This window comes from Hyposmocoma kahamanoa, unplaced genomic scaffold (genome assembly GCF_003589595.1).
Source record: "Hyposmocoma kahamanoa isolate Upper Pololo Valley unplaced genomic scaffold, ASM358959v1 62, whole genome shotgun sequence".
Classification (NCBI taxonomy): domain Eukaryota; kingdom Metazoa; phylum Arthropoda; class Insecta; order Lepidoptera; family Cosmopterigidae; genus Hyposmocoma; species Hyposmocoma kahamanoa.
In genome coordinates this window covers 18,573,930-18,598,989 of record NW_020653850.1, presented here as the reverse complement: position 1 = coordinate 18,598,989, position 25,060 = coordinate 18,573,930, and the positions used below count along the sequence as shown (strand labels likewise).

Sequence of the window (25,060 nt, the reverse complement as noted above, 5' to 3'; positions counted from 1 at the left end):
TTTCACAAATTTTCCCAGGCATGGTAACCTTCTTCGACGTGTTCACGATGTTTTTCCTTCACCGAAAAGCTCGTGGTCAATTCCAAATTAAATTTCGCACATAAATTCCGAGAAACCCAGAGGTGCGAGCCCGCATTCGAACCCAGCCACTCGCTGCCTGTGATTGAGAGGCGGTAGGTCAAACTAGGCTACCACGGCCTCGAGGAGTGGCGCGAGAGGTTGGAACAGCCGTGGATCTCGCGCCAGCGCGCCGTCGGCGCGATCCTGCCCAACCTCGAAGTCTGGTTGAGCCAGCGAAAGTGCGTCACCACGTTCCGACTGACACAGATACTCACCGGGCATGGATGCTTCGGTAAGTATCTGAATCGGATCGGACGCGAGTCGACGACGCAGTGCCACCACTGTGGGAGGGACCAGGATTCCGCCCAGCACACGCTGGAGGAGTGCCCCGCATGGGCCTCCGAGCGGAACATCCTGGTTGCCCGGATCGGGCGAGATCTCTCTCCGCCAGGCATAGTAGCGGCTATGTTGGCGGATCAAGAGTCCCATGAGGCAGTGGTCTCCTTCTGTGAAGCGGTGATGCTTCAGAAGGAGGTCGCCGAGCGTGATCGGGCGAGGGCCGATCCCGCTCGGCGGCGGCGTACCTTCGCGGCTGCGGGCGATCGGAGCGGGGGCTCCGTTCGCCAGTAAGTTAGGCAGCCGCGAGGAGGACGACGGGGCGGTGTGGCCCGCTTCGTCGTGAGGAGAGGAGGGGGAGGACGTAGTTCCTCCTAGGTGCTGGGGGGGTTCCGGTGCGCAAAGTCGATCCCGGATCCTTCCCACTAGAGCACCCGAGAAGGCCACCGTGGGTTTTTAGCCGGTAGAAGTCCGGCATAACCTCCCGCTGCCCCCGCGGCGGAGAGGTATCCTCGTAATAAATATATAATATATAAATATACATAACCTAAAAAAAAAAAAAGGCCACCACGGCCACCGGGTAACATACAAAACTTTATTTAACAAAATTTGTTAATCTGAAGGGTTAAAATGTTCATTTCCCGCTTTAAATTCCGGTCTCTTGAAATTGAAATATAGTCATTATTGCAGAGGCCGGCAAGTAAGGATTGCTGGACGAGTATGAGTTGCAGGGACGAATCAAACAATCCCCGTTTTCGCCGAGGCATGTATAGAATTGTTCTCAAACAATGTGAGGAAATAATAAAAGACTAAAGAGAGGAAGACGTTTAACAGAAAAAGTAATAAAAAATCTAAAAGTAATGTTTGACGTGTTACGACAATTGCTAAAAGAAAATGTTATTGTTTTTCCAGGCACATTAATAGTAGTCTACTGAACTTCTGATGATGAGTTTGAATGTGTATCTTCTCACTAGCACTCACTTTCGTAACCAAAATACAAAAAGGACGAACAAGCCAAACAATATCAAAACACTTTAGTTTCAGTTTTACCGCCATTTTCTTTTTTTTAAAGTAAGCGGTATATGTAGTTATTTTTAGTTCTCTCAACTATGAACACTGGCAGATTTAAAAGTTTAGAGAATAAGTCACACAGTCCATAAATGACAAACTTCGTTCCTGTTCGTTTTTTGAAAGTAATGCAAACATTTCCTAACATGTTTGAGAAAAAATCTCTTATGTATCATATCCAGTTTCCGAACCTTTAAAATATAACCTTAAAAACTTATAAATATTTATTGCATTTATTTTCGTTTTATTTCATTTTGTATTCGCTTTGAAATCAAACACGAATGGTGCAGAAATTCATGCAATATATTGCATTAATCCAGTGCAAATAATTTGCAAATTAACAACTAACAAACGCGCTATTTATTTTCGACTTTCCCGACTCCGCAGTGGAAATTTTAACCATGCAAATAAGTTTCGTGAACGACCATATCTTAAGAGTCTACAAAAGTACAACCTCAAATGGCTTTGGTTTTTTTAAATTTTATTCACTATTAAAAAGTTTACAAAAAGGAACACAAGACAGCGAATAAAAACTATTAACTGTCATGCCATGCCATGAACAGAATATGTATCGCTGCCATAACATGCTATCAGGCGTCTAACAAAATAATTACTAACCAATACTTATACGTACCTAATAATTTACGCAACTTACACTTAAGAACTAATAACTTTAACAATTTGATAAATTAATAGACTTAAGGATCGTTTTACAATTTTTTGGTTTACCTAAAAGTTTATCAAAAACGTCACTTGGCAATTTATTAAGCTGGAATGGCAACATATATATCTCCAGACACGCTTTCCATAGTTGTTATTATATGGAGAAAGAACATACCTTGGTAGGTAATTTAGATTACGCAATTTACCGATTCTTGTCGTTTGTTTTAACATGTCAATTTTATCTATTTCATCACAAATTATGTATATATTTATTTTACTATGTATGTCTAAGATTTTACAGTATCTAAACAAGTTGTTACAATCATTTCTATATTTATTTTTAACTGATATTGGCACAAAAGATTTTAGTAGCCTTATTTGTACTTTTATAAATATTATAAATATCATCTAAGTATGTTTTGTATGTTCTACCATAACTACTGAGCCCGTATCCAATTATTGAATCAGCCAGTGCGTTGTACAGTATTCTTAATGTTTTGTAAGGTAACTTTTGTTTCAGCAAGGCTAGTTTTGACAAGACTGCTCTCAACTTCTTACATACATAGTTTATATGAGGTTTCCAGTTAAACTTATTATTGTCTATTATTAGATTGATACATATGCTTTGAGACAGATTCCAATTCCACACAGTTACATGAACAACAGTTAGATGACAATTCGTGTGCATGCTTTGATTAGTGTGCGCACGAATCACTGGCCCATTTGCACAATTTAGGTGGGGAGAGTGGATATGGATGAATTTCGTCTTTTCATAATTAATAATCAAACCAACGTCGTGCGCCCACTCAAACAATAAATCAAAGTTAGTCTGAATAATGTTCTGTGCGTCGTTTAAGTTTCTATCAGCCACTAGCAGGCATGTGTCATCAGCAAATTGATATACAGAACCCTCTCTAAATATATTGCACATGTCGTTACAAAAAAGTAAGTACTCAGTCGGCCCAAGCACCGACACTTGAGCCGTGCCTTCTTCAGTCTGAATAGAGCGACTGTATTCATTACCTTTTTTCACTGCGGTTTTTCGATTACTGTGATAGTTTTTAAGAAAATTCAGCGTGGGCCCTGTAGGTATACCACTTTGTGATAGCTTTGAGTACAATGTTGTAATATTTAAAGTATCGAACGCTTTACTAAAATCATGGACCAATTGGTCCATGCTAAAATCAACAAATAGAGAAATGACATGTTTTTTATCATTTAAATAAGTATTTACCTCATTAGTGAAATTACATAGCAACTGGGAAGTTTTTTTATTTTTTTGAAATCCGTATAGACTACTATGTATTATTTTATTATCTATTAAAAATATATTTACTTCATTACCTATGTATTTTTCTATTATTTTGTTTATACATGATAGTATAGTAATTGGCCTATAATTATTTATGTTTTTATAATTACCCTTTGATTGATTCTGCATAACAGTTTAAGTGTTGAATAAATCATTTTTGAAAAAATATATAGTTAAATTTAGGATATACACTGATTACTATATGGTGTGAACACGTGATTCCTAACAATTTTCACTATTGAATAAAAAAACACAAACTTACCTCGAAAATTTACAAGAAAAACAAAAAGTATTTAACTGGTACTTTACATATACCAATGATTTTATTTTTATATCAACTGAACTAAATAGAACACGTATAGTATACGATGTACATTTTTCAAAAGGCTTTAATTTCGTTTGTAAATAAATAAATTCTGAAATAAATCCAGTGTCCCTGCCGCTCGACCCAAGCAAAATGAACCGTATTAGTACGGGAAAAATTTGAATTTAAGCTTACATTATATAATTTCTGCAGCGGGACGAATAAGTCGTGTGCATGGATGATGGTAAGCGACACGACTATGTGTGCCGATGTTTCTCAGAGCTTTAAAGATCTGAGGGTCACTGCCACTGCGCCCACCACCCTGAGGCATAAGTTGACAAGTCTCATGTGCCTGAAATTTCACCAGCATCCTTACCCTTCCAAACAGGAACGCAGTAATGTTCACATTACTGTTTGGCGGCAGAAATAGGTAAGGCGGCAGTATTTCCCTGGACGAACTCTTTCACAAGGGGCTCTACTGCTACTAAAACCATATACTTTTAGCATTTGGTGTTTGACTACTGATTTTTGATGTTTAATTTTTCTGTGTATAATTAAATTATAGAAAACTCTTTAAAAATGGTACCATTCTGCTCATTTAACTATAATTTTAATTCGAGACGAGTTTACTGCTCATTCGGAAGCCCTATTTGACAACTGACGACGCATCATTTAAAACCTAGAGTTCAGGATACTGTTTAAAAAGATAAATAGAGTCGAGGTCACGGTTTTCATTCCGCCGCTCAGGTCAAGTCGTTGACATCGACTATAATATAATCAGCTTAACAACAGAACATGAGCACACCATATGTCAGTCAATATATACATTAACCGGCCAGCCACAGAACTCCTAGAAGCAGTAGAGCTTTTTGTGAAATAGCTCATCTTAGGAAGTACTGCAATCGTATTTATTTCTGAAGTGAAACTAAAGGTACATTGGACTTTAACTTTATTACTCAAAATGAGGATACAGTGGCAACGCCCCTCAGGTGTTTGCGATTTAAAGCTCTGAGTTTCTACTCAATCACATACGTTGCTCTGATCCCAAAATAAGTTACTAAAGCTGGTCGATACCACAAACACACAGACCCAAGTACATATACAAAAGTTATTTTTTAGAATCCGGTAACTCTGGCGTCACCATGAAAACACGTCCTCGACCACAGAGGTAGTCCGGTCTGGTTTGGCCGTCGGAGGCAACTGTTGTGGCTAGGCGTGAATTTTACTACAAAGCGACGACTCCTTCATCCTGTCAGAACACCATACACAGAAGTACTTGTATTAACAGGTCCCAATAAGTATGACGTAAAAATACTCATACGTTCTTGTCCAACTCGACTATTGACACGCGAGATATCGCGTCAAACATTCAAACACATAAAGGTCAATGTTACGTCGTTATCAACAACCTACAATTAACTATATACGTCTGTTATAAAGTTTATCATCCTATTATCTGAGTTCCTTGTTATTGTAAAGATATTTATTCTAATTCTCAGTATGTACCTAAGCACGTTCACAGCCCTTTTCGTTGAGTAAAGACATTAAAGATAATATAACATATAGGAAATGATACTATTTTTTCCGGGTGTAAAGTCGTGTGTATTTGTTTTGTTTTGCAAATAAACCCACATTTTGGGAATTTTGATAAGTCCCATGCTCGCAGTTGTTTCTCGTAAATTTATTGAGAATTATTGTAATAGTAGGATTTTCTTTAATATTCGTCTATTAGGAAGACCGATAGCCAATTACAGTGCCTCACATACAGAAATATAATAAGAAACCTCGGTGCATAATTTAGCTAACCTATTACATCAAAGACAACCATAGTTGTAAGGCTGCTAACAAATTGACTGCATTTGCAGTCAATGCGTGATGTCGTAATGAACTTCATGCAGTTGAGACCTCGACTGCATGAAGTTGAAAACGACATCACGCATTAACTGCATGCAGTTGAAACTTCAACTTCAAACGTCGATGTGAACGATAGTCTAAAATGGTTCTAAAATTTGTTTTCATCTTGTCTTAATTTCAGGTACAGTACATAAAAATCATCTTCTCTATAGCAACATAACAATAATAGATCTATCCACGCTACACGCTTTCGTTATTGGCTTCGATTACGCCAGCGGTGGCGTAACAATGGTAACATATGGTAGCGTCCGTGATTCCATCTCGACGTCAACTTTTACATTGAGCTCCTAAGCTGGGCGCGCGGCGATAACTGCCTGCAGTTAATGTCGACTGCATGCAGTCGGTGTCGGCTGCATGGAGTTGTATTATACGGACTTCGCGCGTGCAATTCGTTTAGTAGCAGCCTTAGCCTCATGAAAAGAAGTGCATAGGTACTCAGTGCTCTCTTTGCCTTGCTACACTCCTATCGAAAAGACCTTTAGAGTATTTTTCTTTGTGTTTTTTGTTATTACTAACAAAGTAGTGGAGTTATTTCACAAAAAAAGTATTAATATCATGATTGTGAAACATTATAAAATGCATTAAGAATCAATAAAATATTGTCATGCTTACATTTACCTATGTAGGATTAGCCCTTATAGATTTATTATTAAATAAATGTTATTGCGATATTATAGAATTTGTGATTTGTTGTTAATTTGTGAATGAGCTTCTAATCCAAACGACCTGCCTCCGTGGCCGAACAGTTACCAAGCTGGACTGCTCTGCAGAGGTACCGGGTTCGATTCCCCGGCCGGGAGAAATATTTGTATGGTCTACATTTTCTTTGTCTCGTGAGTTTGGATGTAATTTGTGGTGTGGTGTATATGTGCGTGCCCATAACACCCGCGATACTGGGTTCCCTAGTGCGGGGCTATGAGTGTGTACGTGTGTGCAAAAATAGTTGAAAATACTGTCTTCCCTTCTACTTTGTTGTGACCGAAAGGGTTCATGGTGTGATAATTTTATTATGCAACACTTCACTATTGCGGCATTTGGACGAGCATAAAATATTCTTCTTAATACACAAACACTCCCTATTATCAAATCGCTTCTGCACCTACATTTAACAACTCCCTGGACATTGCCTAATGCACGCTCGACATTGTATAGAATATCTAGACCAATTTTATAATAGAGTTTATGTCATACATGTTGTATAGAATACTGGATTACACACATTGCAGGTAACGTTATAGCAACGTCGAAGAGTTGTTAAAAAGAAAATGAAATGGAGCTAAATATATAAAATTAAATGAATGAACATATTTACGTGTCACAATATTACGAGTCACTTGTTTCTATTATGTAAAATTTATAACAAAATAGATTCAACGTTTTGAATTTTAAAAAAATACCTCAGTTTGTCATCGTAAAAAATTCTTTAATAAAAAGCATCCCTTTAACTTTATCTTAAAGCTAAACACATGTTATTTTATAAAAGATAAACCGATTTAAAAGATACGCCGCAAGGTAATGATTAACTACGCAGTTCAAAAAGATTCTAGTCAGTACAAGAATTAGGATTGCCGAAACATATATCCTTAGGTTCATTGAACTTAACTCGCGCAACTCTTATAAATTCAAACCCACTGACGCGGGAGCGACACTGAAGTAAAACAGAGTCGCTTAGTGGAAAATGGCACTTACATGCAAATTACTTAGATTACTAAGTAATCTATGTTAAGACATTACTTTCCCAATGATATCAGCATCCTAGACCTCTGAAAACTGCAACATGAGCGTATTTTCGGTACGGCAAACACGGCACTCGGGGAACGCAAACAGCTGATGTCGGCGTCTGCCTGTGCTGTGTTTATTTATTCGGCACGTACAGATCGACTTTGCTCGGTGTTCCAGATTTGTCCACGTTACCCTCAAAAGAAATACGTATTGAACCATGGCTTGAACTTTACGTCTTAACTCCAAGATGCCATTCCGTACACAATTAAGGACGGAAAGAGCAGCGGGTAACAGTGACCAGTAACGAGGGAACTTTCGTTGACTCATTTCCATTAAGAGATGGTATTTAGTCACACAGAGATTGGTTTATTTCAAATAAAAAATACACAAAGTAACATTTTATCTTTTCCAGAAACCACAACCAGCACCCTCTTTTTCCAGAAATGAATCGTGTAGTTTGTATTCAAGATTTGACATTGAAAAAGCGTAAAACCTTGTTTCAAGATTTTTGTCTAAATATATCTCAAAATAAACAAAAAACTCTCGACAAATGAACGGTTATTCCTATAAACATCTATCGTGTAATGCAATTTACAGCGAGAACAGCCAAAACCAAAAATTTAATCACCGTCGCATACTTAATCGGCCGTCAAGTTTTAATAATATTGACGCATATAATTGGGCTGAGGAGGCAGTTCTGTAAATAAGGGGCGCTCCTTTCAATCAATTTGTTCACTTCAAAACAAATTAGGTACGCTTTTTTGCTTGTCTCTATCCCGTTAAACGTCGTACAAATCAAATAATCAGTAAAGAAACTACTACTTAATCGCATTTTTATAACAATTATAGTACCGGCACGCTATGATGACCGTTTTTACGTTTGTCCGCTCATCAAGTTTCGTATTAATTCATAACTACGTTGAAGGAGCTAATTGATACACATTGTTGTCAATAGTGACGTAAAACTTATGGACGTATAATTTTCCGATACAACTCGGCATTTGTTTTTAGAAATCCGAAATTTAAAAAAATGAAATCTAATACCATCGTCACTTATAGGATCGCGTCAAAAAGTATATAAAAAAATATGTATATAAAGTTAGCCAAAAAGTAATCTTGAGATACTCCAAACCCGTGTGCGTTGGTAAGAGCCAAAGCAGCACACGGCGTGTTTTTAAGCGCCTACGACGCGCTGTAACGCGATTCAAAACGATTCAAACAATTCTTGTCGCAGCCAGTAAATTTTGTACACGTTCAAAATTCAGTGGCGCCATAAACGCGCAATCCGCAACCACGGATTATTAGCATATTTTCGAATATCTGCTTCCTCATCCAACATCCGAATCAATCGATACACGGTTTTTTCGGATGCGGATGTTTTGCAGATTACGACGAGTTCGTCGGGAGCAGGCCCTACTCAAAGCGCGTGCCGAGTTGTAGTGCTATATAATTAGCCAACTTTAAAAATTTGGCAGCGTGTAGTACAGGCAAGGACCGGCTTGTTTTCTAAACAAAAATTATTAACTTTTTATTGACTCGTGAATCATTCAAGATAGCCCAGCTCTATTCGAACAAAGGACCGCCCTCGACATCTTAAAAACTTTAAATACTAATAAATACTATAATATTTCTATGCCTTCTATCTTTCATCTCCTTTGTAATAAAATCATATAAAATTATTATCTACTAATATGTTTCACCAACGTAATATTCAAATATTTTTTTGTGAAATTACCTTACAAGTTTGTTTATAATGAATTAATACAAAGATTGAACACTTAATTAAATTCCTTCGATCCGTCTGGATTCGAACCAACGTCTTCCAGCAAACCGTGCCCGACGCTATGCCAGCTAAGCCACGGTACGAACCAGAGGACCTTACAAATTTTTCTATGTGCTTGTTGCAGATCTTTGTTTTGGTTTTTTAACGACTGTTTTGCCGTAGCGCCATCTGTTAGAAATCATCTTACAGTTTATATCTACCAGCAGCCGACTAGAGATGTCGCTTTAATATTATTGAATGTCAGGATGTGTCGCTTGCTGAAGATTTATAGAAGAAACGAAATAGTTCATTAATAAATAAACCAAAACTAAATATCTGAATTGAATATTAAGTGTGCTCATATCGATTAAAACCTGCCTAAATTATGTAAACAAAATCCAGTACCTATCTGATAACATAGTCTAGTGACCTAAGTCCAATGTATTGGTTATATTATCAATTGATAGCGGTGTATTGTAGTAATATTGCTCGTACTTTAGTGGTGTATTAAACGGTACGAGCATGAGAATTGCCTAATTATAGATATGTGATATCTATCGTCTACCGACACGTCGTGACTTTCATTTGCGAAATACGTGACTTTAAGATTAAATAAAAACTATTTTCGTAATTTATTTTTATTTCGAAATCCTTAATATGCAACTGACGTTACTTTTTAAAATAAGCGCGGAAAAAAAATATAAATAAAAAAGTTAGGTGAAGTCGGTATATTTTTTGCTTAGAGCATAGTTTCCCAAAGTGGTCCCTACCAGTAGGCGCTGAAGAGTCCTAGAGGGGCGGTAGGGGCCTCGGAAGCAATTGGGAGGCGTTGATGCTGTCCAGAGGATGCTACATGGTGGGTGTTGAAATATTTTTACCTTGCCTAAATGGGCGGTGAGCCATGGGACCTATGGTTTAGAGGATAGAAAAAAATAAAGGAAAGGAGCTGCCTTATCTACGGAATAAACTTCCCTACCTAAACCAAAAATGTCCACCACAAATGGTGGATTTAGTGTTGTACCATAATCATAGATAAGTCAATATGGACATGCAAATGTATGGCTTGAATGTTGAAACTGTTGTTACTGTGTTTTATGTTTGCAAATTTGTGTGGTTTACTGTAATCAAAGTATGATTAATACTAGGCTATTATTACTAGGCAAGTAATGAGCCATTTTAATCAAAATTAAAATGAAAATTATGTAAAGTTATTTACCAATAAATGTAACGATGGAATTGCATTATTATGTCATATCATCTAGTTACATTCAAAGTTCTATTTAAATTTGAATGGAGCGAACAAAGAAGATGGTATTTGATGTTCGGCAGTTCTATAATTTCCAACCATTCTTTCTTTTTTTATTTGTAGGTAAACTTTAAAAATAATAATAATGAAATAATAAAAACCTCGTAGTGAATTGTTTCAATAACATAATATCGATAATATGTCTGCTTACAAGAACAACACTATCTCAAAATAATCGTTATCAACAATCATCAAAATATACTAACAAACAGGCAATCTAAAGTAACCAAAGCAACATTCGGCAAGACTTGTGAATAAACTACTTAAATGAATCTATTTACATGAAATATTTCAGCTATTGTATGATTTATAGGCAGAAAAATAACTCATGCCGGTGTAATGTAACATTCGGTTGATTTCCGCTTTTTCTAATGCCGCACCCCTTAATGCTGCAGTAACGCATTTTTATAAATACCTAATTGTTCTCACTGTCAATATTTTTGTCCATTTCATTACGATTCATGCGAATAATTCACTAAAACATTTGGCCAAACATTTTCAACAACAACAAGCCAACAAGTTTCGTCACTTGATGTACTTCCCTTTGACAACCGGATACTAATGTCAACGAGTACTCCAAAAATGGTAAAATGAGGACAGTTGGCATTTAAGATGACGTTACGTATTTTCGATTCCCGTGTTTGACATAAAACAACGTAGTACTACCTATCTCTTTTGGCTTACGACGGCACGCAGTAGTTGAACAAAGAAAATAAAATGTTTATGTTTACACCGTCTAAATGCATCATTTGCATATAACGTCTGGCTTATGTATGTCAATATAATGTCCTTTGGTTTCCATAGTCTAAAATTTTTTCAAGATGGAAAAAACGGAATTTCGAGTATAATGAGGACGTGAATTTGAAAAAAAAAATATTTTTTCGATGGAATGATGAAGTTGGCATATCGCTGGTCAAGGTGTATAGAGGTAAAAGGAGATTACATAGGAAAAAACCATAGTTTTAAAAAGTTTTCTTTCTTCTCAAAGCCACGAACTTATCAAGCCGCCCTCTATATTGGCTTAAGAAACATAATTGTACTCTAAACGTGGACGATTCTCAAATTACGATGTTAAACGTAACCTTTCTGTGTATTATTCCCATGTAGAGAACTAAATTTACTTGTAATAAATACATCAACCCTACAGGTTTTGGCTAAAGCATCAATGACCCCGTGAATTTACGCGCTACGATGCGTCGCCTTTTTAAGAAATTTATAGGCAAATTTGTTATAATAAATTGCTTTCCAACTTCAGTAAGACTTGTGTTTATTTTTAAAGATTTTAAGAAGATTTATTTAGCTCCGTAGTCCGTGGATTCGGTTAGAATTACCTACTTAGTTTGTTTTTTAGTTGAAAAAAGAATGTTTACGTCTGTAAAAGTTTGTACCGATATTTCTGTGAAAACATTTGTTTGTTGCCTACTTTTGGCGATTTGTTTACCCTCGTAATCGTTGACTCAGTAACTCGTTTTCACAAAATGTTTTGTATTTATTAGTTTTCTAATATTTCGGTAAAATATAAAAATTTTACGAATACCTAACTAACGACCCTGATTACACGCGATGGCTTTCTATATAATCTCTGTAGTTAATTATTAGGATTTGCAAATTTTCCACATTCCACGCCATTTGCTGGAAATCCTTTCCACTTTTTATTTTATTCATTATACTTAAAGATTTTTATATTTTTGCGGTCATACACCTAACTAGATTTATACCTTTTTTTAAGGATATTTGACCACTGACTTCGTTGACTGAGTCACCGGTCGAAGGGCGAACTAAAGTGTCTAACCCCGTATAATAAATTAAGTACAGGGCCAGGGGGCGCCCAGATGGGAAAGGACCAAGGACCTCGGTTACCACGCTACTGAACTCATTTCATGTGATGGATTTTCTAGAAACAATTTTACTTTTTTCTTATTAAAACCTAATCATTTATTGGTTATAGGCAATTGTTTGACAACAATTTCATCTGGAAATCATGTAGATGAGGATAGAAAATGCTTCATTATTATTTAAGTTATAAGATTCAAATATAATAAATTTCAAAATAAGTATAATTAGGTAAGAACTACTTACGTTAATTAATCTCACACTGAAACTCCGAAATGGACCAACCCTTTGACGGCCAACATTTTTTTGTCTTACACCGCTCTTCAAACAAAGTAACAAAGCATTATAACACATAATCCAAATTTGTATACACTGTCACGTTTAAAACAGTAAGTGAAACTTTTATATTATTAAATGTTCATAGATGGTTAAATACCAATAATGATGCTACGGTATCACGATTAAAACTGCGATCGTTTTATGTATCACTTGCTCTTATGTCTATTGAGGTCTGACGTAGTTACATAGTACGATATGTTAGCTAAATGCACATATTATGATAATATATATGGTGGAATAGATACATAGACTATGTTATATACACCTATATTGTGTATACCATCAGCGTGTGATACGTCTAAGTGCGGTTACATACGGTTACTTTTAGCAGCGGTAGAAACGTGAAGCAGTAGCGAATCTTCTACCTTTACACACACGCGCGTCTTAAGGAGCAATGCAAACGCGCGACTTGCTACTATTGTGATGTATAAGAGATTGCACCGATGCAATCGCGCGTTTGTATCGATGCAGTCGCGCGTTTGCATCGATGCAATCGCCTATAAATCGCAAGTGTAGCGATGTAATCGCGCGTTTCACGAACGCGCGTTTGTGTCAAAAAAAAAGTCACCGTATCACCGCGTGTAACCACTCTAAAGATACAGTTTGAACTGATGACGTTGCTGTCTGCGACCCAGAATTGCAGCGACCAAACTCGACAACCGATCGCAACTGTGACGTACCTAAACAATAAAGAGTCCAAACTACAGATAGATCGTTTTGTGTTAAATCCATATGTTACACTTTTTGTAATCATTTTTAAAGGTAAAAATAAACGCTCATTTCACGTGACGGAAAGTGATGATGAGGTTGATGATGGAGCATACACCTTTATATTTTATTTTAACTTTTGCATTTTTTTTAATGGTAATATGGCGGGACGAACAATTCGTACGCCTGATAGTAAGCAACACGTCTGTCCATAACGATTACAGTGCCACTCAGAGCTTTAAATCACAAAGATCTGAGAGGTAATGCCACTGTGCCCATCACCCTATGTGCCTGTAATTTCACCAGCACCCTTACCGAAATGCAGTAATGTTCACATTACTGCTTCGCGGCAGAAATAGGTAAGGTAGCACTATTCCCTGCACGGACTCTTTTTTACATAGAGCTCTTCTTCTACTGAAAATGATTTGAAAATACAAAAGTTATAGCGTTCAGGGAACAAGTTTGCAGGCGAGGATATAATAATCTTGGTAATAGAACCACTAAGTTGGTAATATCGCTCCCTTAACCCGTGCTAAATAGAGCTTTAGACGCTCTGACAAAGCCTTAAGCGAACAAATGGCGAACAACGACATATCAGTGTGTAGACCGTGAATCCCGGAAAATTTTTAAACAAAACCTTTCCAAATAAAAATAATTTAACATCCCGAACAAACTACGCCAATAACATTTTCTGGAGGGAATTTACTTGTGTAGAACAAAAGTTGTTTGTTTTTATGAGACTCATATTTTGTAGCCCTTTCAATTGTTGGCTTTTTTATATCGAGTTTAGTGTAATCGACTTTATTTGCATACAAAAGTACGCAAAGTTACTGTTGTTGGAATTAAATATAATATGAATGAAGGTTTACAAAAATTTGCTGGAAACAAAGAAGTGAAATACGGGAGACCCATTTTAAATTGCGAAACAATATCAGCTTTTCAATTAAAAAATGTTCACAGCATATACATGCATATATTTCCAATTCAATTCACATCGTTTTTCATTAAATCGACAACTCTCAAAGGCATTTTGCAGCCAACTTTCCTCTACGACCGTGGAAATTGACACAATAAATCAATGAATGATAAATTGACGCCGAGTAATAAGGGAGAGTCGTCCAAATTTTCAAAAATCATGGCAGTAAAGTTTGTTTCAATGGTTATGATTATGGTTATCAAACAAACTTTTTATACAAAGTGACGGGACGAACAAGTCGTACGCCTGGTGGTAAGCGACACACCTGGCTGTAGTAGTTGCAAAGCCACTCAGAGCTTTAAATCGCAAAGATCTAAGGAACACTGCCACTGCGCCTGTCATCCTAAGACAATAGTTGACAAGTATCATGAACCTGTAATTTCAGCAGCAGGGTGCTGAGAATCAATACTTAACAGTATCATACTGTACTAACTGGGTGATAAATCTGTCATAGATTTCTCATAGATGGCGCTACGACTAAAAAGTCGTTGAAAGACGCAAACACATAGAAAAATTCGTGAGGTCCGTTGTTTCGTTCCGTGGCTTAGTTAGTATAGCGTCTGGCACGGTGTGCAAGAAGACGTCGGTTCGAATCCGACCGGATCGAAGGAATTTTTTCTGAGAGTTCTAGCATACCGTGTCAGACGCTTTACCAACTAAGCCACAGAACGAACTAGCGGACCTCACGAATTTTTCTGTGTGCATGCGTCGTATCTTTGCATTTGGTTTTTCAACGAATTTTTAGCCGTAAACAATTTAAAAGTAAAAGAATTTTTTCTGTGTGTTCGATCTTTGTATTAATGATTGTAACAAACTAGGTGAGTAATTTCACATAAAAATAATTGAATATCAATTCAATAACAAAATTAAGTATCATACTAATGTGCATAAGTAGCAGTAGAGCTCCTTATGAAAGAGTTCGTCCAGGGAACCTTAGGGGACCTTACCGTCTACCTTACCTATTTCCAATAACGTGAACATGACTGCGTTCCGGTTTTAAAATTACGGACACATGGGATCTGTCAACTTATATGTCTGAGGGTGACGGGCGCAGTGGAAGTCCTTTGAGCTGCACTGCAACTGTTGTGGATTGGCGTGTCGCTTACCATCAGGCCCACGACTTATTCGTCTCGTCATTAGGTATCGCAAAAAAATAATTGGCCCTTATAATAAAATTTAGGCGCTATTTATACAAATGAATCTACATGCGTGAACAGCCTCTCTTTGAGGTGGATGATTTTCTTCAAAATTAAATGGGACCACTATGGGGGTACCCTCTTTCGAACAAAAAAGAATCATGAAAATCGGTTCACAAATACCGTTGTTATCGCGTAACATACACACAAAAAACAACATAGTAGTCGAATTGAGAATCTCCTCCTTTTTTTGAAGTCGGTTAAAAAAAGACTAGCATGTCTTATAAGTTAAGTTCACAGCTAGTTCTGACTCAATATATAAAATACTTACGCATATAAAATATTATTCACATATTACACCGATGCAGAACTTAAGGGAAATGCTGCTGGAAATACATAGTAGTTGCATTTAGGACCACTTTTATTTCTCCTTTGCGATTTAAAGCTGGTACTGCAACTATTACGGACAGGCGTGTCGCTTATCACCAGGCCCACGACTTGTTTCGTCCCGTCACTTGGTATTATAAAAAAAAACAGTAACAGTGAAAATATGCTTATTTCGTTACTACAAACTTCTATACCACTTGTTATTTCGCAAATAAATAAGTTATGAATTACAATTCTCCACTTTCATTACAATCCCAAGACGTCTTTAGTTGAGTCGTTTCTTCATATTCCTTCTAATTTGTTCTAATAGGTGGATCACAAAGGAATCTAATTTCACACAAAAATCATGTAAAATACCTAAAATTATAATCGCTTTAAGAAGTTGTAAACAAAGGGAATACACGAGCGGAATATGTAATTTGATTTCACCAGCCCGGCCAAAGCCAGAGGCCGTATAATGTTTTACGTCTTTCTCATAAATATTTTAAGCCCGCGAGGTAATTTGCAAAAGGACAAATCAATGTTTCATATTTAATTTTTCCTACATTAAAATAACCTTGTGTAATAATAATATCCGTGGTATGACGTATAGTAGTAAACAGGAATGCATAAACTACATCAATTAGCAGAACACGTTATGTCAATGCATACTATACGAGTGTACAATTAAATAGAATGCAGTTTTATTAACAAGAGGACAAAGAGTATGTATTTTAGTTTCGATTAAGGTCTAAAAACTATTACCTAACATCATTATTAATACAAAGATCCAACACTCAGAAAAAAATTCCTTCGTTCCGACCGGATTCCAACCTACGTCTATGAGAAATCTATGATTTGGTGCTACGGTTAAAAAGTCATTGAAAACCAAGCCCATGGAATCGGAGAAACAAGCGCATGGAAAAATTCATGAAATCCGCTGGTTCGTTCCGTAGCTTAGTTGGCATAGCGTCTGACACGGTTTGCTAGAAGACGTCGCCGGTTCGAATCCGGCCGGATCGAAGGAATTTTTTGAGAGTTCGTTCTTTGTATTAATTATAACAAACTAGTGGAGTAATGCCACAAAAATAATTAAATATCAATTCACTACAAACGTAATAACTATTAACATGTTAAAAACTTCTTGTGAAAAGTTCTTTTAAATTAGACAAAAACATTTATATCATAAACATTAATATTATGAATAATTAGTATTATTTTGACGTATTTACATTTCGGTAAATTTCGAAATATTGGCACCCAAAGTTTTATTGTCACTTAAAAAAAGTCTATTAGAAATAATGCGATTTTGTTTAACAATAAAACAAACTAAATAAGATATTAAAAACCGATTAGAGGGGGTTGTTGGTCGTTTCTCTGATCCCAGATACGATAATATTTCAATTTCCAATGTCGATTACGTTAGTTATGATATGGACAGAATGGTAGAATAGATGGAATTTGGAATTGGTGGATATTTTTTTTATAGATTTTGGACATTAAGATAATGAAGGAGATCCATCACAGTAACTAAAGAGATCGGTCACCGTAAACGGCCGTGCGCCCCGACACAGCCTGACATTTTTTTTCCTAATTTTATTTGTATTTTTTTATATATACATCAAGTGACGGGCCGAACAAGTCGTGCACCTGATGGTAAGCTACTAAAATCGCAAGATCTGAGGAGCACTGCCACTGTGGCCGTCACCCTGAGACATAAGTTGACAAGTCCCGTGTGCCTGTAAATTTCAGCAGCGCACCCTTACCCTTCTAAACCGAAACACAGTCATGCTGACATTACTACTTGGCGGCAGAAATAGTTAATGTGGCAGTACCTACTACCCTGGACGACCTCTTTCACAAGGAGCTCTTCTGCTACTCAAATATTAATTTGATTGAATATGAAAATGTTTCACTATCATGATATTCATTTATTTTTTGTGAAATTACTCCATTACTTTGTTATAATTATTAATACATAGATGGATCACAAAGAAAAATTCCTTCGATTTAGCAGACCCGAACCATCTGTGTGCCAAACTAAGGCCACTGCTCTACCAACTGCACTACAAATCGAGTCAGCAGAATTTACAAACTTCTCCTAAGTGTTTTTTACAGATCTTTTTGTACTGGTTCATGTGAGAGATCTATGATACTACTCACTCAGCAGGTTATGACAATCTAAGGCAACACAATATGGTTGCCCTAGATTGGCATTACAGGCGCAGGTTCGAATCTAGTCAGATCGAAGGAGTGTTTCTTTGTGCTCGATCTTTGTATTAATAATTATAATATTATTTGTTACCTCTTCGAACTTACATACTGCTAAATAGTAACAAGGTAGTTGTAAAATGGTCCAACTTTGGATTTGGCTCGTTGTGAATAGAAAAATTAATACTATGCAATTCCGAGAGAGTGTCCGAACTTTAACCTTATTGAAAAATATATTGAAATGTAACCATAAAAATATATACTTAGGTATATTTCCACAACCATTATAGTATACAAACTGGGTCAGAGCAAATTAACCTTGACATTTAAAGATTTAAATACATATCGAGTTCTTAGGTTTTCGCGATTGTTACACATAGAAAATGAAAATATTTTTTTTTTTTTTTTATTTGTTTTTTTTTCAACTTTTAGATGTTAAATTGATTTCTTTTATTTTATTATTTTTATTATTATTACTAAACATTTTATTTCGAGTAACTTTAACACAACTCATATTTCGGACAACCGAATATTTAAATTCCATTATATATATTGACATTATTGTATTATTGTTATTATTTTGGATTTAATTTGTATTGAACCATGCCGATGACATTAAATTTGACATCGTTATTGTTATTGTATTATTATAATTATTTTGCACTAATGACTAGTTAATATATTAATTTATTTTCGTTTTGTTATTTGGATATGATGTCAGATTTTAATTGTAATTGTATTTTCTATTTTCCAACACAAACAATATTGTTAAGGAAATTAAATAAATAAATAAAAAATATACTCATAGATTAAACGTAGAGTATTTTCAATTTTTAAGTTTTTCTAATGAGTTCAAAATAAAAAAAGGTTGGATTGAAGCTGCAGGAAAATCGAAAGATAGGTTTTCTTATTACTATTTCTGACTTTGTTTCAATTTCCATAGCAAATGCATTTAAAAAATAAATAAAATAAAATCGGCTTTATTTTACTTGTGCATGCAAAATAAATTAGAAACAATTATAGAAAATTACATAAATCCTTCATAAAAAACAATATAATTTAATTTATTAAATTCGTTGATGGTCCGAGTTTACTCTTGACAGTGACAGCTTCACCAACCCGTGGTAACGTATAATGGAAAATTGACACTGGCGACGATGGCCATATTTTTTATATTATTCTTATAAAACTGACACTGGTCCAAGCCTAGTGGCCGCCATTAAGAAAATAATAATAATTTATATTAATTTAATAATACATCAGTAGCAGTGTAGATATAGTATGAAAAATGGAATATTTTTTTAATATTAAAAACAGCCACATGGTTTCCAACTATCGATTAGGTAGGACCACATCACTCGTTGAGTAGCGTCAGCTTATGGTTAACAATTCACGGATCGGTTTCGGTGCTGCTAGACAGCGGTTTTATTTCAATACTCATGACCCTGCAAGTTTGTGCGGGCACGTACGTAGCTGCCGCCGTTGCGGGTATGAAACCGTTGCGTTTGCGGAACGGACCGCGAATTTAATGGGAGCACCCTGCGTGCGCCTGCACCACATTACGCCTGAACCGACCGACAAAGTGTGCGCGTGACGACGTCCGCCAATCGCGTCCTGCGCGGTTCTACTAGTACCTTGCCGCGGCAACCGCGAACAACCGTACCGTACTACAGGCGTAAAACGCGCCGTGAAATGTGCTACTAATTTTACATACTTAACTGTTACATTCTACAGACGCGGGTGAAAACCGCTCCGTGAGTTCTTAGTGTAACGAAAAATGAGTTTCAGCGCCATCTAACGTGTAATAGTTAGCTATTGTATACTAGTAGTATTTTTACTAAAACGCTACCTACTCGTGAATGGCTGAACCAGGATGAAAAAATACTGAAATATTGTAATATAAATCTTATTCCAGTGACTGTAAGTTTAATTTTAAGATTGTTTTACGTTGTTTTCGCGTTTTAAGCCCTACCCAATCAAAATCTTTAAGTTATGGTAGTAGATAATAGAGCGTAAAGTTTGAATTGCACACAAGCTAAAAAGTGGCGTCATCGGCACCCGATCTTACATAGCGTCATTACATATCTCCCCTTTTTCTCTATATATAGGTATATAATCACCATTGATATATTATAATTTTCTTTCTCGACAGCTACTGCGATTATAAATTTACCCTATTTATATATAAAGTTAAGACATTCAATATTTCAGTTTATGATTTTAAAAAAATATAACCTCATCAGGTACTTTAGAATGAAATACCTTGCAATGTAATCGGCAATTTCCATCAAACTCTAATAGTTCCGAAGCTGTAATAAATAACACTAATTCGAATGGTACATTATAAGTCGCGTATTAGTAAAGTGTACATAACTTATGTGTACTGTACTTAACAAATGTATTTCCACGTATTGCATCCAGCGCGTCCATCATAGGTTATCGCATCTCTGTTTATAGCTACTCTGTGGCGCTGTGGACAAACAAGGAAGTGATCTTTGCCCGTTTCTGTAATACCTATATTGCTAAGTAGATATGTGGGAAGTATCGTGTTTTAGTACTCAAGAAACTTTATTTTACTAATCTAAGTACTAATAATGGAGGGAAACTCGAGTGCATAATTACGGTACCTATATTTTAGTTACCTTCAAATCATTACACATTTATTTAGTAGCAAACACAAATAGAAAAGAAGACAGATTACAAAATGCGCACAGTTGGCAGATTCTGCACGAATGTCCACGCAGGCCGCGACCTGCTTGGCCTAATTAATGTAATTGACATTTTTAGAGAAATAGAGTTATTCACATATCTGGAATAAGCGTAACTAGATCTACGACCACCTCTAATCGGTTTTTTAAATCTTATTTGATAGTTTATTGTTAAGCAAAACCAGCGTAATTGACATTTTCCAAACTTTAGATGCGAATATCTCGAAATTAACCAAAATTAGTAGTAATTTCGCGTTAGTTATGACAAGAAGACGGAATTCTCGGGAACGTTTCCGCGTCAACAAATAAATGTTTCAATAGGGTATTACCTATGCCAAAACACGCAAAATAGGCGCCTTGACGTCGAGTTGCGGACACTAGCCCGTTACACCAAGTACCAAATACCTATGCCAAAAAGTATGGCCACCTTGGATTCATTAGACAAGCGTGGCAAGAGGCGTATAGGTGACTTGGAATTAGTGGAGGCGAAGCTGCAGAGCCTTGAACAACGTCATAAAATCGACTGCTTATCGGTATTTTACAGGATATACGGCGAATGAGCGATGGAATTACACGATTTAATTCTGCCTTCCCCATTCCATCATCGGGACCAGACGTAGGCTGGGGTTCCACCCTTACGTTGTGGATATTCCAAAGATTCGCACGAAGCGTTCCGCTTCCTCATTTATATGGCGAACGACTATGGAGTGGATTTCCCTGCCTGCAGATTTGTTCCCTGAATGGTATAACTTGGACCTTTTAAAGACGAGAGTACATAGGCATTATTTAGGTGTGCATACTCCATCGTCGATTTCATCGTCACTTTCCATCAGGTGAGATAGAAGTCAAATGCGCACTTCTTTTTAATAAAAAGAAAGTATATTGACGTAGATCTGATTAAAAAAGATTAATTCGTATACGTAAATGGCAATTCTTCATTCTTCAAATACAAAAGTAAATATCGTGTACCGAAGCGATATGCTAAAACCACGAATTTTTTTCAGAAGCAGCAAAAACAAGTATTCGGCGGTTTTTTTTCTTGGAGAAGAGCCAAAATTGCCGCCGAACTAGGCTGTACAGCACATTAGAAGCTTTTTTTATTAATAAATTAATCTTTTATCAAAAGGTAGTGATTTTATATTATTTAACATTTTTAACAACACACAAACGTACAAACGCGCGCTCAGACAGGCTCAGACTTCTTCTGGGATTAGAACTCCGCGCCGTTTAATCAAGTGCTCAGAAGTAATTAAAATAAGAAATGTACTTTTTTTTTATATACAAAATATAAGTCTACATTTGACCTCCAAGTCACCTGATGGCAGTTTGGCACTAACTTGAATATGTTCATGCTAGCACTACGCTAGTAGCATGCTATACTAATTGCCAGATCTTGAGTTAACTTGTGTTTGTTGTAGAGTAACAATGTCATTTTTAGGTTGTAAGTTCGAGTATTTTCTTCGTGTCAGAGTTCTCCAACAGTGGAATTTACAAAATCATAAATGGGGATAAATTTTCTGGGCAAGCTAAGATGTCCTGTAACGATAGAGGGATAGACTGACATTTTTTCAAGAGCCGGTCTATTAGTAAGTAGCAGTGGCTGAATGTTGATCGCAGGACATGAAAAGAAGATGCTGGCAGTATGGCTTAGACGCCTTAGCCTGCTCCGAAGGAAGAAAACTACTACTACTCTGTGAATGTCTTAGATGGAAAAAAATAAAAAGGAGAATACTCGTATTTTGACTTTGACAGAACATTGACTTTAGCGTTGGCATAACTTATTTATACAACATGTATCAACACCGTACGGATGATTTACGAAGAGAGTAATTCCTTCTGCAACGAGGTGAATGATAGCCAGTGTAGCTATCCACTTCGGTGCTGAATGGTTTCTTACAATTAAAATAAAGATTTCAATATAATACGCATCCCAGCAAACTTTATGAGAAGCAGTAAAGTGATGTGAATAATAATATTTCCGAAATCCCCAATTTTGCCTACAACGATTACAAAGCAAGTACAGAGTTATACTTCGTTTTTTTTATACCACACTCTATGTTACTGCATATGAACACATAGAACCATGCACGTTATACAAGTGCCCAAATACACCAAATATAACAAACAAAATGTAGTCTCAGTCTGTCTACTACCTCGAAGGGTATCATCGTCAAACAAAGTCAAGTCCAAGTAAGTTTTTGCTAAAGACAGTCATCGGTAGGACTGAACAAAAGGGGACACCGTGGAAACGGCACTTCGAAATTTTTTATTTTGTTAAAATTATTTGTTTTTAAAGTTTCAGTTTAATTTTTAATCGACTTCAAAAAAAGGAGCACGGTCTCTATTCGACTGTATTTTTTTTATGTGTGTTGCGCGGTAACTCTTGTGTTTGTGAACCGATTTTGATAATTCTTTTTTTGCTGGAATGAAGGTACCTCAGTAGTGGTCCCATTTCAAAGAAAATATTCCTCCTCTGAGTGCCGAGTGTGGCAAACTAGGGGATGAATGACTTTTGAGGCCGGTTTTTTAGTACTCTATACTGACATTCTCTCTCAAAGTATCGACCGCAGAGGAACTTGAAACAAGCATTTAAAATTAATTTTTATCAAAATTAAAGATTTATCGAAATTTTTCTTACGTTCTGACCTTATAGTACATTTTAAAAATCCGAGCAATGTTCTGGATAATTATTGGCTATAGAAAACAAATATATTATAAGAATATTTAAAAAGTCATCGAAATTTTTCTATTTCATTTCCGTAGTGCCCCTTTCGCTTCATTCTGACCAATCATGCCTTTATAGTCTGTTATTACTGATTATACATTTATAATATTTGATTCGATAAAAGCCTAGAACCTTTTAGCAGTGTGATAATCATAGATAAGATCAACGCCAAGCTTATATTGAAATTTGTTAACAGACAACAAGAGTATGAAGCCCGCTTCGTCAGAAGAAGCATTCCAGGACGAATCCCATTCAGGTACGTATAATGTAATAAAAAATAAGCACTAAAATCAAAATACAAAGAATAAAATAAATTAAAAAGTCCAAATCTTTGTAAACGCAATGCGTCCATAAAGTTTTAAATTAGTACGTCAAAAACGAAGCCTGAAGAAAACTGATAGCAATATCAAAAGCAGAGATACGGAGAGAGAAAGTACATGAACTAATAACAAATGTCACTGAAAAGGAACGGTTGGCGGAGTTAATAGAACGATTTGAAGAAGCAAAAGAACAAAACGATTGGGTGAGAAAATAAGTCATACAACCGGTTAATTTAATGATAATTTTATTACTCTCACAATGCTTACTTAAGACTACAGAGTTTTGTTACTGTTATATACATTGTGAGAGTCTGGTGTCAGTACTAGAGTTACATCCCTGTATGACTTATGACCAGGCTCCTTTTATGCTAAAGTTAACTACTCCTCTTATTAATTCCAGCTCGGAGAAGTTTTGCAAAAGTTAAGCAGAATAGGAAAAACTTATAAAAGTAGGTAAGAAAATTTTAAAGACAGACAGGTGTGCGTGCTTCTGCCGTCAACATGATACCCATACATTCTGCCTGGCTGGAATATTGTGTTGTAGTCACCAAGCGGTGTTGATATTGATATCCTGATAATGAGATCTTCTGAGAATACCCCAGTACCTATTCTTGAATTTGTTTTTGATCCATCAGTGAAGACCGCACCTCTTCACAATTGTATCTTGTATTTTTTGTCAAAAATGTATTGTTTTGGGATCCTACCCACAGCCACCTCCAGTAGCAGTTCCTCATTGACAGTCTTATAAAGGATTTCTGTATGTGAGTCCTCATGTGCTTCCAAAGGCCGGCTCTTGAGACGCACTGGTGTTGACGCCGCTTCTTGTCTGATGAACAGTGGGAGAGGTCGCAGGTCCAGCATCGCTTCGAGGGCCGCAATTGGAGTTGTACCCATGCAGCTGGTCATCGCCAAGCCAGATAGTCTATGGAATTTGTCCAGCTTGTCATTTGCGGTCGTCAGTTTGGTTCGTGGCCACCATACTATCGCGTCGTAACTGATCTTATCACCGCTGTGTAGAGCCATCTTGGGTGAAAGTCTCCATTGTTTATACCTACCATCTATGGCACTGCCAGAAGGTGATGGTAGCTTTTTTTTATTTTATTGTCCAGATGCTTGCTCCAGTTCAACTTGTTGTCCAGTATTACACCCCCAGGTACTTGACTTCGGTTGATAACTGTAGTTCTGATAGTCACAGCGTTATGCGCCGTGCGTAGGCGCAGCAGCAAGTGCGACAGTTACGTCTAGTTTATATTTTTAATTCAATCAACAGCACAGAGCAGGTGATGTCACT

At 36.5% G+C, this 25,060-nt stretch overlaps 1 protein-coding gene across 1 annotated transcript in view; it reads left to right on the top strand.

The window, feature by feature from the left end:
• Positions 1–22,530: 22,530 nt before the first annotated feature.
• The window catches only part of LOC113229800, a 7,217-nt gene continuing 4,687 nt past the window's right edge, over positions 22,531–25,060 (top strand). The window contains exons 1-2 of the mRNA XM_026463481.1: positions 22,531–22,914; positions 23,646–23,705. Of these exons, the coding sequence (XP_026319266.1) occupies positions 22,808–22,914; positions 23,646–23,705 (167 nt within the window). The 5' untranslated portion in view covers positions 22,531–22,807. The remainder of the gene's footprint in view (positions 22,915–23,645; positions 23,706–25,060) is intronic.